The 14497-nt window shown below is 41.1% G+C and overlaps 1 protein-coding gene across 1 annotated transcript in view; it reads left to right on the top strand.

Annotated features, from left to right (window-relative positions):
- Positions 1–14497, top strand: part of LOC140372545 (A disintegrin and metalloproteinase with thrombospondin motifs 2-like) — a gene marked incomplete at its 5' end in the record, with an annotated part of 315752 nt that overhangs the window by 137343 nt on the left and 163912 nt on the right. The window contains 4 exons of the mRNA XM_072459676.1: positions 3619–3772; positions 6272–6377; positions 8299–8442; positions 9211–9343. Coding sequence (XP_072315777.1) covers positions 3619–3772; positions 6272–6377; positions 8299–8442; positions 9211–9343 — 537 coding nt within the window. The remainder of the gene's footprint in view (positions 1–3618; positions 3773–6271; positions 6378–8298; positions 8443–9210; positions 9344–14497) is intronic.

Raw genomic sequence — 14497 nt, 5'->3', positions numbered from 1 at the left:
CTACTGCAATACAACTAATACTACTGCTATACAACTAATACTACTACAATACTACTAATACTACTGCAATACAACTAATACTACTTCAATACAACTAAAATATAATGCAATACAATTAATACTACTGCAATACAACTGATACTACTACAATACTTCTGATACTACTGCAATACAAATAATACTACTGCAATACTACTAATACTACTACAATACTACTAATACTACTGAAATACTAATACTATTGCAATACAACTAATACTACCGCAATACAACTAATACAACTGCAATACAATGAATACTACTGCAATACAACTGATACTACTACAATACTACTAATACTACTGCAATACTACTAATACTACTGCAATACAACTAATACTACTGCAATACAACTAATACTACTGCAATACAACTAATACTACCGCAAAACTACTAATACTACTACAATACTACTAATACTACTGCAATACAACTAATACTACTGCAATACATCTAATACTACTACAATACTACTTATACTACTGCAATACAACTAATACTATTGCAATACAACAAATATTTCTACAATACAACTAATACTACTACAATACTACTGATACTAATACAATACAACTGATACTACTACAATACAACTAATACTACAACTAATACTACTGCAATACTACTAATACTACTGCAATAAAACTAATACTACTGCAATACAACTAATACTACTGCAATACAACTAATACTACTGCAATACTACTAATACTACTACAATACTACTGCAATACAACTAATACTACTGCAATACAACTAATATTACTGCAATACAACTACTACAATACTACTGATACTACATTAATACAACTAATACTACTGCAATACAACTATTACTACTGCAATAAAACTAATACTACTACAGTACTACTGATACTACTGCAATACAACTGATACTACTACAATACAACTAATACTACAACTAATACTACTGCAATACAACTAATACTACTGCAATACTACTAATACTACTACAATACTACTGCAATACAATTAATACTACTTCAATACAACTAATATTACTGCAATACAACTAATACTACTACAATACTACTGAGACTACTTTAATACAACTAATACTACTGCCATACAACTATTACTACTGCAATACAACTAATACTACTACAATACTACTGATACTACTGCAATACAACTGATACTACTACAATACTACTGATACTACTGCAATAAAAGTAAGACTACTGCAATACTACTAATACTACAAAAATACTACTAATACTACTGCAATACTACTAATACAACTACAATACTACTAATACTACTGCAATACAATTAATACTACTGCAACACAACTAATACTACTGCATTACAACTAATACTACTACAATACTACTGATAATACTGCAATACAACTGATACTACTACAATACAACTAATACTACAACTAATACTACTGCAGTACTACTAATACAACTGCAATACAACTAATACTACTGCAATACTACTAATACTACTACAATACTACTAATACTACTGCAATACAACTAATACTACTGCAATACTACTAATACTACTACAATACTACTAATACTACTGCAATACAACTAATACTACTGCAATACTACTAATACTACTACAATACTACTAATACTACTGCAATACAACTAATACTACTGCAATACAACTAATACTACTGCAATACAATTAATACTACTGCAATACAACTGATACTACTACAATACTTCTGATACTACTACATTACTTCTGATACTACTGCAATACAACTAGTACTACTAAAATACTACTAATACTACTGAAATACAACTAATACTACTGCAATACAACTAATACTACTTCAATACAACTAATACTACTGCAATACAATTAATACTACTGCAATACAACTGATACTACTACAATACTACTGATACTACTGCAATACTACTTATACTACTACAATACAACTAATACTACTGCAATACAACTAATACTACTACAATACTACTAATACTACTGCAATACAACTAATACTACTGCAATACTACTAATACTACTACAATACTACTAATACTACTACAATACTACTAATACTACTGCAATACAACTAATACTACTGCAATACAACTAATACTACTGCAATACAATTAATACTACTGCAATACAACTGATACTACTACAATACTACTGATACTACTGCAATACAACTAATACTACTGCAATACTACTAATACTACTACAATACTACTAATACTACTGAAATACAACTAATACTACTGCAATACAACTAATACTACCGCAATACAACTAATACTACTGCAATACTACTAATACTACTACAATACTACTGATACTACTACAATACAACTAATACTACTGCAATACTACTAATACTACAAAAATACTACTAATACTACTGCAATACTACTAATACAACTACAATACTACTAATACTACTGCAATACAATTAATACTACTGCAACACAACTAATACTACTGCATTACAACTAATACTACTACAATACTACTGATAATACTGCAATACAACTGATACTACTACAATACAACTAATACTACAACTAATACTACTGCAGTACTACTAATACAACTGCAATACAACTAATACTACTGCAATACTACTAATACTACTACAATACTACTAATACTACTGCAATACAACTAATACTACTGCAATACTACTAATACTACTACAATACTACTAATACTACTGCAATACAACTAATACTACTGCAATACTACTAATACTACTACAATACTACTAATACTACTGCAATACAACTAATACTACTGCAATACAACTAATACTACTGCAATACAATTAATACTACTGCAATACAACTGATACTACTACAATACTTCTGATACTACTACATTACTTCTGATACTACTGCAATACAACTAGTACTACTAAAATACTACTAATACTACTGAAATACAACTAATACTACTGCAATACAACTAATACTACTTCAATACAACTAATACTACTGCAATACAATTAATACTACTGCAATACAACTGATACTACTACAATACTACTGATACTACTGCAATACTACTTATACTACTACAATACAACTAATACTACTGCAATACAACTAATACTACTACAATACTACTAATACTACTGCAATACAACTAATACTACTGCAATACTACTAATACTACTACAATACTACTAATACTACTACAATACTACTAATACTACTGCAATACAACTAATACTACTGCAATACAACTAATACTACTGCAATACAATTAATACTACTGCAATACAACTGATACTACTACAATACTACTGATACTACTGCAATACAACTAATACTACCGCAATACAACTAATACTACTGCAATACTACTAATACTACTACAATACTACTGATACTACTACAATACAACTAATACTACTGCAATACTACTAATACTACTACAATACTACTTCAATACAACTAATACTACTGAAATACAACTAATACTACTTCAATACAACTAATACTACTACAATACAACTAATACTACTGAAATACTACTAATACTACTACAATACTACTGATACTACTCGGTGGGTTTAGTCCTGGTTTGAACCTGGTTCTGCTTCAGTCCCAGGAGCTGATCTCGGTAGGGAACCCTCAGAAGAGTCTTCAGAACGTGTGCACCTGGTCCTTCCTCCACCAGCGCGAGCAGCCGGAGGAGCTGAAGCACGACCACACCCTGTACCTGAGCAGACAGGAGTTTGGACCTGCCGGCATGCAGGGTGAGGCCCATCTGAGAGGCGTGGCTAAAGCTAGCGTGTGTGAGGGGCGTGGCTAAAGCTAGTGTGTGTGAGGGGCGTGGCTAAAGCTAGTGTGTGTGAGGGGCGTGGTTAAAGCTAGCGTGTGTGAGAGGCGTGGCTAAAGCTAGCGTGTGTGAGGGGCGTGGCTAAAGCTAGTGTGTCTGAGGGGCGTGGCTAAAGCTAGTGTGTGTGAGGGGCGTGTCTAAAGCTAGTGTGTGTGAGGGGCGTGTCTAAAGCTAGTGTGTGTGAGGAGCGTGGCTAAAGCTAGTGTGTGAGGGGCGTGGCTAAAGCTAGTGTGTGTGAGGGGCGTGTCTAAAGCTAGTGTGTGTGAGGGGCGTGGCTAAAGCTAGTGTGTTTGAGGGGCGTGTCTAAGGCTAGTGTGTATGAGGGGCGTGGCTAAAGCTAGTGTGTGTGAGGGGCGTGTCTAAAGCTAGTGTGTGTGAGGGGCTTGGCTAAAGCTAGTGTGTGTGAGGGGCGTGGCTAAAGCTAGTGTGTTTGAGGGGCGTGGCTAAAGCTAGTGTGTGTGAGGGGCGTGTCTAAGGCTAGTGTGTGTGAGGGGCGTGGCTAAAGCTAGTGTGTGTGAGGGGCGTGTCTAAAGCTAGTGTGTGTGAGGGGCGTCGCTAAAGCTAGTGTGTATGAGGGGCGTGTCTAAGGCTAGTGTGTATGAGGGGCGTGGCTAAAGCTAGTGTGTGTGAGGGGCGTGTCTAAAGCTAGTGGATGTGAGGGGCGTGGTTAAAGCTAGTGTGTGTGAGGGGCGTGTCTAAAGCTAGTGTGTGTGAGGGGCGTGGCTAAAGCTAGTGTGTGTGAGGGGCGTGGCTAAAGCTAGTGTGTGTGAGGGGCGTGTCTAAGGCTTGTGTGTATGAGGGGCGTGTCTAAAGCTAGTGTGTGTGAGGGGCGTGTCTAAGGCTAGTGTGTATGAGGGGCGTGTCTAAGGCTAGTGTGTATGAGGGGCATGGCTAAAGCTAGTGTGTGTGAGGGGCATGGCTAAAGCTAGTGGGTGTGAGGGGCGTGTCTAAGGCTAGTGTGTATGAGGGGCGTGTCTAAGGCTAGTGTGTATGAGGGGCGTGTCTAAAGCTAGTGTGTATGAGGGGCATGGCTAAAGCTAGTGTGTGTGAGGGGCGTGTCTAAGGCTAGTGTGTATGAGGGGCGTGTCTAAGGCTAGTGTGTATGAGGGGCGTGTCTAAGGCTAGTGTGTATGAGGGGCATGGCTAAAGCTAGTGTGTGTGAGGGGCGTGTCTAAAGCTAGTGTGTATGAGGGGAATGGCTAAAGCTAGTGTGTGTGATGGGCGTGTCTAAAGCTAGTGTGTTTGAGGGGCGTGGCTAAAGCTAGTGGGTGTGAGGGGCGTGTCTAAAGCTAGTGTGTATGAGGGGCGTGTCTAAGGCTAGTGTGTATGAGGGGCGTGTCTAAGGCTAGTGTGTATGAGGGGCATGGCTAAAGCTAGTGTGTGTGAGGGGCGTGTCTAAAGCTAGTGTGTATGAGGGGAATGGCTAAAGCTAGTGTGTGTGATGGGCGTGTCTAAAGCTAGTGTGTATGAGGGGCATGGCTAAAGCTAGTGTGTGTGAGGGGCATGGCTAAAGCTAGTGTGCACAGGAACAGTTTTGCCTCATTTCTTTGACTTCTCTGCATGTGAGGGGCGTGGCTAAAGCTAGCGTGTGTGAGGGGCGTGGCTAAAGCCTCTCTTTATGTCTTTGGCCTTGGATCATGTCAGACGCTTTATGAGCTGGAAATATCAGATTGTGGCACAAAGCAAGCGCCGTGCGGCCATAAACAGGAAACTAACGTGCTACGCTAGCTTTGTGTTGCTAATTTGCTACGCTAGCTTTGTGTTGCTAACGTGCTACGCTAGCTTTGTGTTGCTAATGTGCTACGCTAGCTTTGTGTTGCTAACTTGCTTTGCTAGGTTTGTGTTGCTAAGGCTCCACATAGTCGTTAGCATCAGTGGAAACAGCTGTTGCTAACGTGTTTTGCTAGCTTTGTGTTGCTAACGTGCTTTGCTAGCTTTGTGTTGCTAACCTGCTACGCTAACTCTGTGTTGCTAAGGCTCCACATAGTCGTTAGCATCAGTGGAAACACGGCGCTTTAGCACGAGGTCAAGTCAGAGTTTTGAGACAAATGATTCTTTTGTGATTTGGTATGTTTGCGTTCTCTCTGGTCTAATCATCTGGCTGTGCTGTGGAGGCTCCTTCCCCTGAGCTAAAGTCCTCCTGGAGCCCAAGAGCCAGACGCTTTGGGAGCCAGAACCTGTCAGGGAGAAAAGAGACAATATAGAGCTATAAAAACAACAGCTATAGACGAGGCTGGATAAGAATAAGGGCATGCAAAATAAAATATGTAGAATAAAAGTGAAATACAGAATATATACAAGACCAGATCAGAACAATAGTGCAAACTGGCAGTGGAACAGGTGTGATTGAGATGAATGATGAAAGTGTCATAAGTGTTCATGAGGCCAAACTGTGGGTGTGTCGTGTGTGTTGCAGGTTACGCTCCAGTCACAGGGATGTGTAATCTCATCCGCAGTTGTGTTCTTGTCATGGACGATGGTTTCTCATCGGCGTTTGTCGCGGCTCACGAGACCGGACATGTGTGAGATCATTTGACAAAACACACAACACACATGATAATAACAGACAACATACATGACAATATCACACAACATACATGACAATATCACACAACATAATACATGATAATAACAGACAACATACATGACAATATCACACAACATACATGATAATAACACACAACATACATGATAATAACACACAACACACATGATAATAACAGACAACAAACATGACAATATTACACAACATACATGACAATATCACACAACATACATGATAATAACACACAACACACATGATAATAACAGACAACAAACATGACAATATCACACAACATACATGACAATATCACACAACATACATGATAATAACACACAACACATATGATAATAACAGACAACAAACATGACAATATCACACAACACACATGATAATAACAGACAACATACATGATAATAACACACAACACACATGATAATAACACACAACATACATGATAATAACACACAACATACATGATAATAACACACAACACATATGATAATAACAGACAACAAACATGACAATATCACACAACATACATGATAATAACACACAACACACATGATAATAACACACAACACATATGGCAATATCACACAACATACATGATAATAACACACAAAACACATGATAATAACACACAACATACATGATAATAACAGAGAACATACATGACAATATCACACAACACACATGATAATAACACACAACACACATGATAATAACACACAACACATATGGCAATATCACACAACATACATGATAATAACACACAAAACACATGATAATAACACACAACATACATGATAATAACACACAAAACACATGATAATAACACACAACATACATGATAATAACAGAGAACATACATGACAATATCACACAACACACATGATAATAACAGACAACATACATGATAATAACACACAACATACATGATAATAACACACAACATACATGACAATAACACACAACATACATGACAATAACACACAACACACATGATAATACCACACAACACACATGATAATAATACACAACATACATAATAACACACAACATACATGATAATAACACACAACACACATGATAATAACACACAACACACATGATAATAACACACAACACACATGATAATAACACACAACATACATGACAATAACACACAACATACATGACAATAACACACAACACACATGATAATAACACACAACACACATGATAATACCACACAACACACATGATAATAATACACAACATACATGATAATAAAACACAACATACATGATAATAACACACAACACACATGATAATAACACACAACATACATGATAATAACACACAACACACATGATAATAACACACAACATACATGATAATAACACACAACACACATGATAATAACACACAACATACATGATAATAACACACAACACACATGATAATAACACACAACATACATGATAATAACACACAACATACATGATAATAACACACAACACACATGATAATAACACACAACACACATAAATAATAGCATGTGACACTGACACTGGCGCCCCCTAGTGTTCATCTCCTTCACGTGTCATTATAAACACATGACACTGACGCCCCCTAGTGTTCATCTCCACGTGTCATTATAAACAGGACACTGGCGCCCCCTAGTGTTCATCTCCTCCACGTGTCATTATAAACAGGACACTGGCGCCCCCTAGTGTTCATCTCCTCCACGTGTCGTACTTCTAAAGGTGATCTAAAGGTCCTTTTGTACTTCTAAAGGTCCCCTAAAGGTCCTCTTGTACTTCTAAAGGTTCTTGTACTTCTAAAGGTCCTCTTGTACTTCTAAAGGTCCTCTAAAGGTCCTCTAGTACTTCTAAAGGTCCTCTTGTACTTCTCAGTTTGGGGATGGAGCACGACGGCGACACAAACGACTGTGACGATGACGTTCATCTGGGAAGCATCATGTCGCCGCAGGTCCAGGCCTCGTTCTACAGATATCACTGGTCCAGATGCTCCTGGAGAGAACTGCACCAGCACCTGGCGTAAGGGAGGGCATCTGAGGGCCTCTGAAGGCATCCGAGGGCATCTGAGGGGTCTGAGGGGGGCAGGGAGGGCATCTGAGGGCCTCTGAGGGGTCTGAGGGGTCTGAGGGCATCTGAGGGATCTGAGGGATCTGAGGGGTCTGAGGGGTCTGAGAGGGGCAGGGAGGGCATCTGAGGGCCTCTGAGGGGTCTGAGGGGTTTGAGGGGTCTGAGGGCATCTGAGGGATCTGAGGGATCTGAGGGGTCTGAGAGGGGCAGGGAGGGCATCTGAGGGGTCTGAGGGGGGTCTCTGAGGGGTCTGAGGGGTCTGAGAGGGGCAGGGAGGGCATCTGAGGGGTCTGAGGGGGGTCTCTGAGGGGTCTGAGGGCATCTGAGGGATCTGAGGGGTCTGAGGGCATCTGAGGGATCTGAGGGATCTGAGGTATCTGAGGCGTCTGAGGGGTCTGAGGGGTCTGAGAGGGGCAGGGAGGGCATCTGAGGGGTCTGAGGGGGATCTCTGAGGGGTCTGAGGGGGGCAGGGAGGGCATCTGAGGGGTTTGAGGGCATCTGAGGGGGGCAGGGAGGGCATTCTGAGGACATCTGAGGGCATCTGAGGGCATCTGAGGGGTCTGAGGGGGGCAGGGAGGGCATTCTGAGGACATCTGAGGGCATCTGAGGACATCTGACGACATCTGAGGGGTCTGAGGGGTCTGAGGGGGGCAGGGAGGGCATCTGAGGGCATCTGAGGGGACTTGTTTTGTGTGCAGTTCTTACATGTTTTGTGTGCAGTTTGTACGAGTGCCTGAGAGACGACCCGTTCCTTCAGTCGTGGCCGGTTCAGCCTCAGCTTCCTGGTTACGGTTACTCGATGGACCAACAGTGTCAGTACGACTGGGGCCTGGGATTTACCAAGTGTACTACTGTGAGTATGTGTACTACTGTGAGGATGTGTACTAGTGTGAGGATGTGTACTACTGTGAGGATGTGTACTAGTGTGAGGATGTGTACTAGTGTGAGGATGTGTACTAGTGTGAGTATGTATACTACTGTGAGTATGTGTACTAGTGTGAGTATATGTACTAGTGTGAGTATTTGTACTACTGTGAGTATGTGTACTAGTGAGAGGATGTGTACTAGTATGAGTATGTGTACTACTGTGAGTATGTTTACTAGTGTGAGTATGTGTACTAGTGAGAGGATGTGTACTAGTGTGAGTATGTGTACTACTGTGAGTATGTGTACTAGTGAGAGGATGTGTACTAGTGTGAGTATGTGTACTAGTGTGAGTATGTGTACTACTGTGAGTATGTGTACTAGTGAGAGGATGTTTACTAGTGTGAGTATGTGTACTAGTGAGAGTATGTGTACTAGTGAGAGGATGTGTACTAGTATGTGTACTAGTGAGAGGATGTGTACTAGTGAGAGGATGTGTACTAGTGTGAGTATATGTACTACTGAGAGTATGTGTACTAGTGAGAGGATGTGTACTAGTGTGAGTATGTGTACTAGTGAGAGGATGTGTACTAGTGTGAGTATATGTACTACTGTGAGAATGTGTACTAGTGTGAGTATGTGTACTAGTGAGAGGATGTGTACTAGTGTGAGTATGTGTACGACTGTGAGTATGTGTACTAGTGTGAGTATGTGTACTAGTGTGAGTATGTATGCTGATGTGAGTATTTTTACTAGTGTGAGTATGTGTACTACTGTGAGTATGTGTACTAGTGAGAGGATGTGTACTAGTGTTGATCCTGCTTCCGAAGAGTGCACACGCTTTTTTGCTCGCTCCGCTTGCTATCGCTGCTTTCCTTATTTATTTTGCTTTTTAATCAGTTTTTGTCTTCCAAACATTTTTGCTTTAGACTTTTTCAAGTAAACCAAGGATTTTAAGAAAATTTTTCCAGTTTTAACGACATATCTGACGCCAGCGACATGTCCGGGAGAAGAAGGGAGAAAGACTCTGAATGCTGTCGGAAATATCAACAAGAAATTAATGAGCTGAAAACACGGATATTTGTTTTGGAATCCGAAAAAGTTCTTCACGATACCATTCCTGTGTCAACCGACGGTAAGAAGAGCACACTTTTTACAAGAAAAACTGCTACTTTCAACCTAAACCGCAGTGACTCTGTGTCGTTTCCAAAACTGTCTAAAAACCAGAAAGATCAGGCTGTTTCTTGGAACAAACTTGGAGCAAAGCCGTGAAGTCACCTAAAATACAGCTCACCAACAGATTTTTACCACTTTCAGAGATGGAATTAAATGAAAAAAGGAAAGATGACGTGGCCAAAATACAGCGAGGAGGATCTGTGCAGGAAGCCAAGGTCACGCAGATTGTTTTGGTTGGGGACGGCGCGATAAGTCACGTGACGCATGAAAAGATAAACACACATTCTTTTCCAAGCGCCACTGTTTCTGAGATAACGTCACTCCTTCCAAATATTATGGCTAAGCATGGAGGAGCTAAACAGCTGATTGTGCACGTGGGTGCAGTGGAAATGCGGCGGGAACAGACTGAAGTTTTGAAAAAAGACTTCTTGAAGTTATTCGACGTGCTTGATAAAATGGAAATCAAAACTTTCATAAGTGGACCTCTTCCAAACATCGACAGGAGGATAAACAAGTTTAGCCGGCTTCTTCAGCTGAACACATGGCTGTCCAAAGAGTGTTCCCCGAGAGGACTACACTACATTGAGAACTTCTATCTATTCTGGAAACGAGAGGACCTGTTTAAGAGATATGGCCCCCACCTATGCAGAGGTGGAGTGAGGGTGCTGACAGAGAACCTGCTCCACGCTCTGAGGCATTGGACTGGGCCTGGACAGGGTCCTGAGCAGATAGTTAGAGAAGAGAGGAATGAGAGAAGAATTCCTGCTCCATCAGCCAGAGACCGAGCCAATGTTTCAACATCAAAAGCACCACAACCTCAGCCTCCACCAAAGGATTCATCAGCAGCTGCTCCACCACCACCAGCAAAGGATTCAGCTCCAGCTGCTCCACATTCACCTCCACCGCCTCCAGCAATGGAACAATCTTCAAAGGCCTTGGACCCATCTGTGACAAGCCCAACAACATCCCTGTCATCGCCCCTGCCTTCACACCAGCCCTGGGTTCCCCCTGCAACATCTACTCCCACTAAAGATTCATCATTCTCCTTCTCATCTCCACTCTCACCCATGGGCCTTCCCAGCCATTTTGAAAGTCTGATCAAATCAGGCATTAAGATGGCTCCACTCACGCCCAATATAGCAAGGGCTATGCCGACTACACCAACAAAAGCCCCACCACCCATCCCCCCTCGCCTCTCACCTGGTCCCAAACCCTCCTTGGCTACAAAAGCCCCACCACCCATCCAACCTTGCCTTTCACCTGGTATCTCCCATAGCTAGGATGCACTGGGTCTCAGCGTTGCCGGGACTTATTGTCACATTAAAAATCAAACCAACCCGGGGCCCTATGTAAAAAGAGCCCCCCCTAGTGCTATTTCTGTAGTCACATCATCACACAGATGGAAAAACAAAATGCGAGTCAGGCCCAATCTGAGAAATGTGATTCATATTCCCTGTGAAAAGATAAAGCCCAGTCCCACTGAAACTAGTCTGAAACTTGCTGTGCTAAATGTCAGATCCTTATGTAACAAATCTCTCTTAATTAATAATTCTATTTCTTCTTATAATCTTGATTTTATGTTTTTAACTGAAACATGGCTTGACAAAAACACAGGAAATGTAGTTCTGATAGAATCTGCTCCACCCAACTTTAAGTTTGAATCTGAAACACGAGAAAACAAAAAAGGGGGTGGAGTCTGTGCTGTCTTTAGGGATGAAATAATTACCCGCAGGTTGTCTTTTGGGGTGTTTTCATCATTTGAGTATGTATCCTTTAAAATGGAGCTAAAACGGTCTCCATCCATTCTCTTCATTGTTTTATACAAGCCTCCCCAGCACTGCCAAAGTTTTACTGATGATTTTACTGAGATGTTTCAGTCGTATGCACAGACTTTGATGGTTTGGTCATTACAGGTGATTTCAATGTGCATGTTGATAATATTTGTGACAGAAACGCTAAAGAGCTTGATGCTGTCCTTGAAACCTTCAGTCTTATTCAGCATGTGAGAGGCCCCGCCCACTGCTGAGAGGCCCCACCCACAGCAAAGGACACACTCTAGATCTCATAATTACAAAGGGGGTAAATATTTCAAATGTTAATGTGATCGATGTTGCTCTGTCTGATCATTTCTGTGTCTTCTTTGACCTGTCTGTTTCTCCCAAACCACCGGTTGGTCCTGCAGTTGTTCAGAGGAGACACATAAGTGATGGCACAGGTGCACTGTTTATGGAAATGATAAACTTTGAAAATGTCTCATGTTCTAATGTAAATGATTTGTTGAACTCTGTTACATCTAGTGTTTTGAATGTTCTGGACATCATCGCCCCTATGAAGGCTAAAATGCTTAAAAATAAGCAGAAGGCGCCGTGGAGAAATGATGATTCGGTCAGGGCACAGAAAAGGGAGTGCCGCAGGGCCGAACGGAAATGGCGCAAGTCAAAGCTCCAGGTTCAAAAAGAGATTTACAAAGAAAAGCTGAACATGTACAACCTAATCTTATGTAGAACTAGGGAAAGATATTTTTCTGAAAAATTGGAAGCTGCAGTAACAACTCGCGTGTCCTGTTGCCACAGTAACAGATGAACAAACCCTCCAGCTCAGCTGCCGTTAGAACTCATTTCCACATCCAAGTGTAATGAGTTTGCATTATTCTTTAATGACAAAGTTCAGGGCATTAAAAATGCTATAAATCCCACAATGCAAAAAATTACCCTAAAACCACCAAGACACTTAGAGCTAACTCACTTTGCACCAGTAACTGACAAAACTGTCCATGAGATCATCACCAGTCTGAGTTCATCTACATGCTGCCTTGATGTGTTACCCACCAAATTTCTAAAGTCTGTGCTGAACAGTTTGTTAGCACCATTTACTCACATAGTTAACATGTCGCTTCAATCTGGAACATTCCCAATGTCTTTGAAAACTGCGGTCATAAAGCCTCTCCTAAAGAAGAGCAGTCTTGATGCCGCAGTACTGAGTCATTACCGGCCCATCTCTAATCTGCCATTTTGGGGCAAAGTCCTTGAAAAGGTTCTTTACCAACAGCTCACAGATTTCCTCTTAATAAACAACTCATTTGATGTTTTTCAGTCAGGTTTTAGACCTCATCACAGCACTGAGACTGCTCTTGTCAAGGTGACAAATGACATCCGCCTGAACACTGACACGGGCAAAGCCTCAGTCTTAATTCTGTTAGATCTGATGCTGCTTTTGACACTGTTGATCATGGGATCCTCTTACAGAGACTAGAGGACTGGGTGGGCATCACTGGCACTGCCCTAAACTGGTTAAGGTCCTATCTGGAAGACAGGAAGTACTTTGTTGAAATTGGTAGCTGTGTCTCAGACCACATGACCCTGACCTGTGGACTGCCCCAAGGGTCAGTCCTGGGTCCCCTTCTGTTCAACCTCTACATGCTGCCGTTAGGTCAGTTGATACGCAGTGAAAATGTGTCCTATCACAATGATGCAGACGACACTCAGATCTATGTTTCACTATCGGCAGGTGACTATGGACCAGTAGATTCACTCTGTCACTGCATCCAACAGATCAGTGTGTGGAGCAAAACAACTTTCTCCAGCTGAACTCAGACAAGACTGAAATAATCGTTTTTGGCCCACAGAAACAAAGAGAAAGTGTTAGCGGTCACCTCCAGAGTCTTGCTCTAAAACCTACAAACCAAATTAGAAATCTGGGGGTAATAATGGACTCAGACTTGAACTTTAATAGCCACGTCAAATCAATAACATCAGCAGCTTTTTACCATCTAAAAAACATTGCCAAAATCAAAAATATACTGTCAAAACCAGATTTAGAGAGACTTATCCACGCGTTTGTTTCCAGTAGATTAGACTGTAACAGCCGCTCACTGGTCTCTCCAAACGAGCTGTAAAACAGCTGCAGTTCATCCAGAACGCTGCTGCTCGGGTCCTGACCAGAACCAGGAAGTACCATCACATTAGTC

This window comes from Eucyclogobius newberryi, unplaced genomic scaffold (genome assembly GCF_026437365.1).
Source record: "Eucyclogobius newberryi isolate DKJ021-1_F unplaced genomic scaffold, fEucNew1.0.hap1 SCAF_25, whole genome shotgun sequence".
In the NCBI taxonomy this organism is placed as follows: Eukaryota; Metazoa; Chordata; class Actinopteri; order Gobiiformes; family Gobiidae; genus Eucyclogobius; species Eucyclogobius newberryi.
This window is presented reverse-complemented; position numbering and strand designations above follow the sequence as displayed.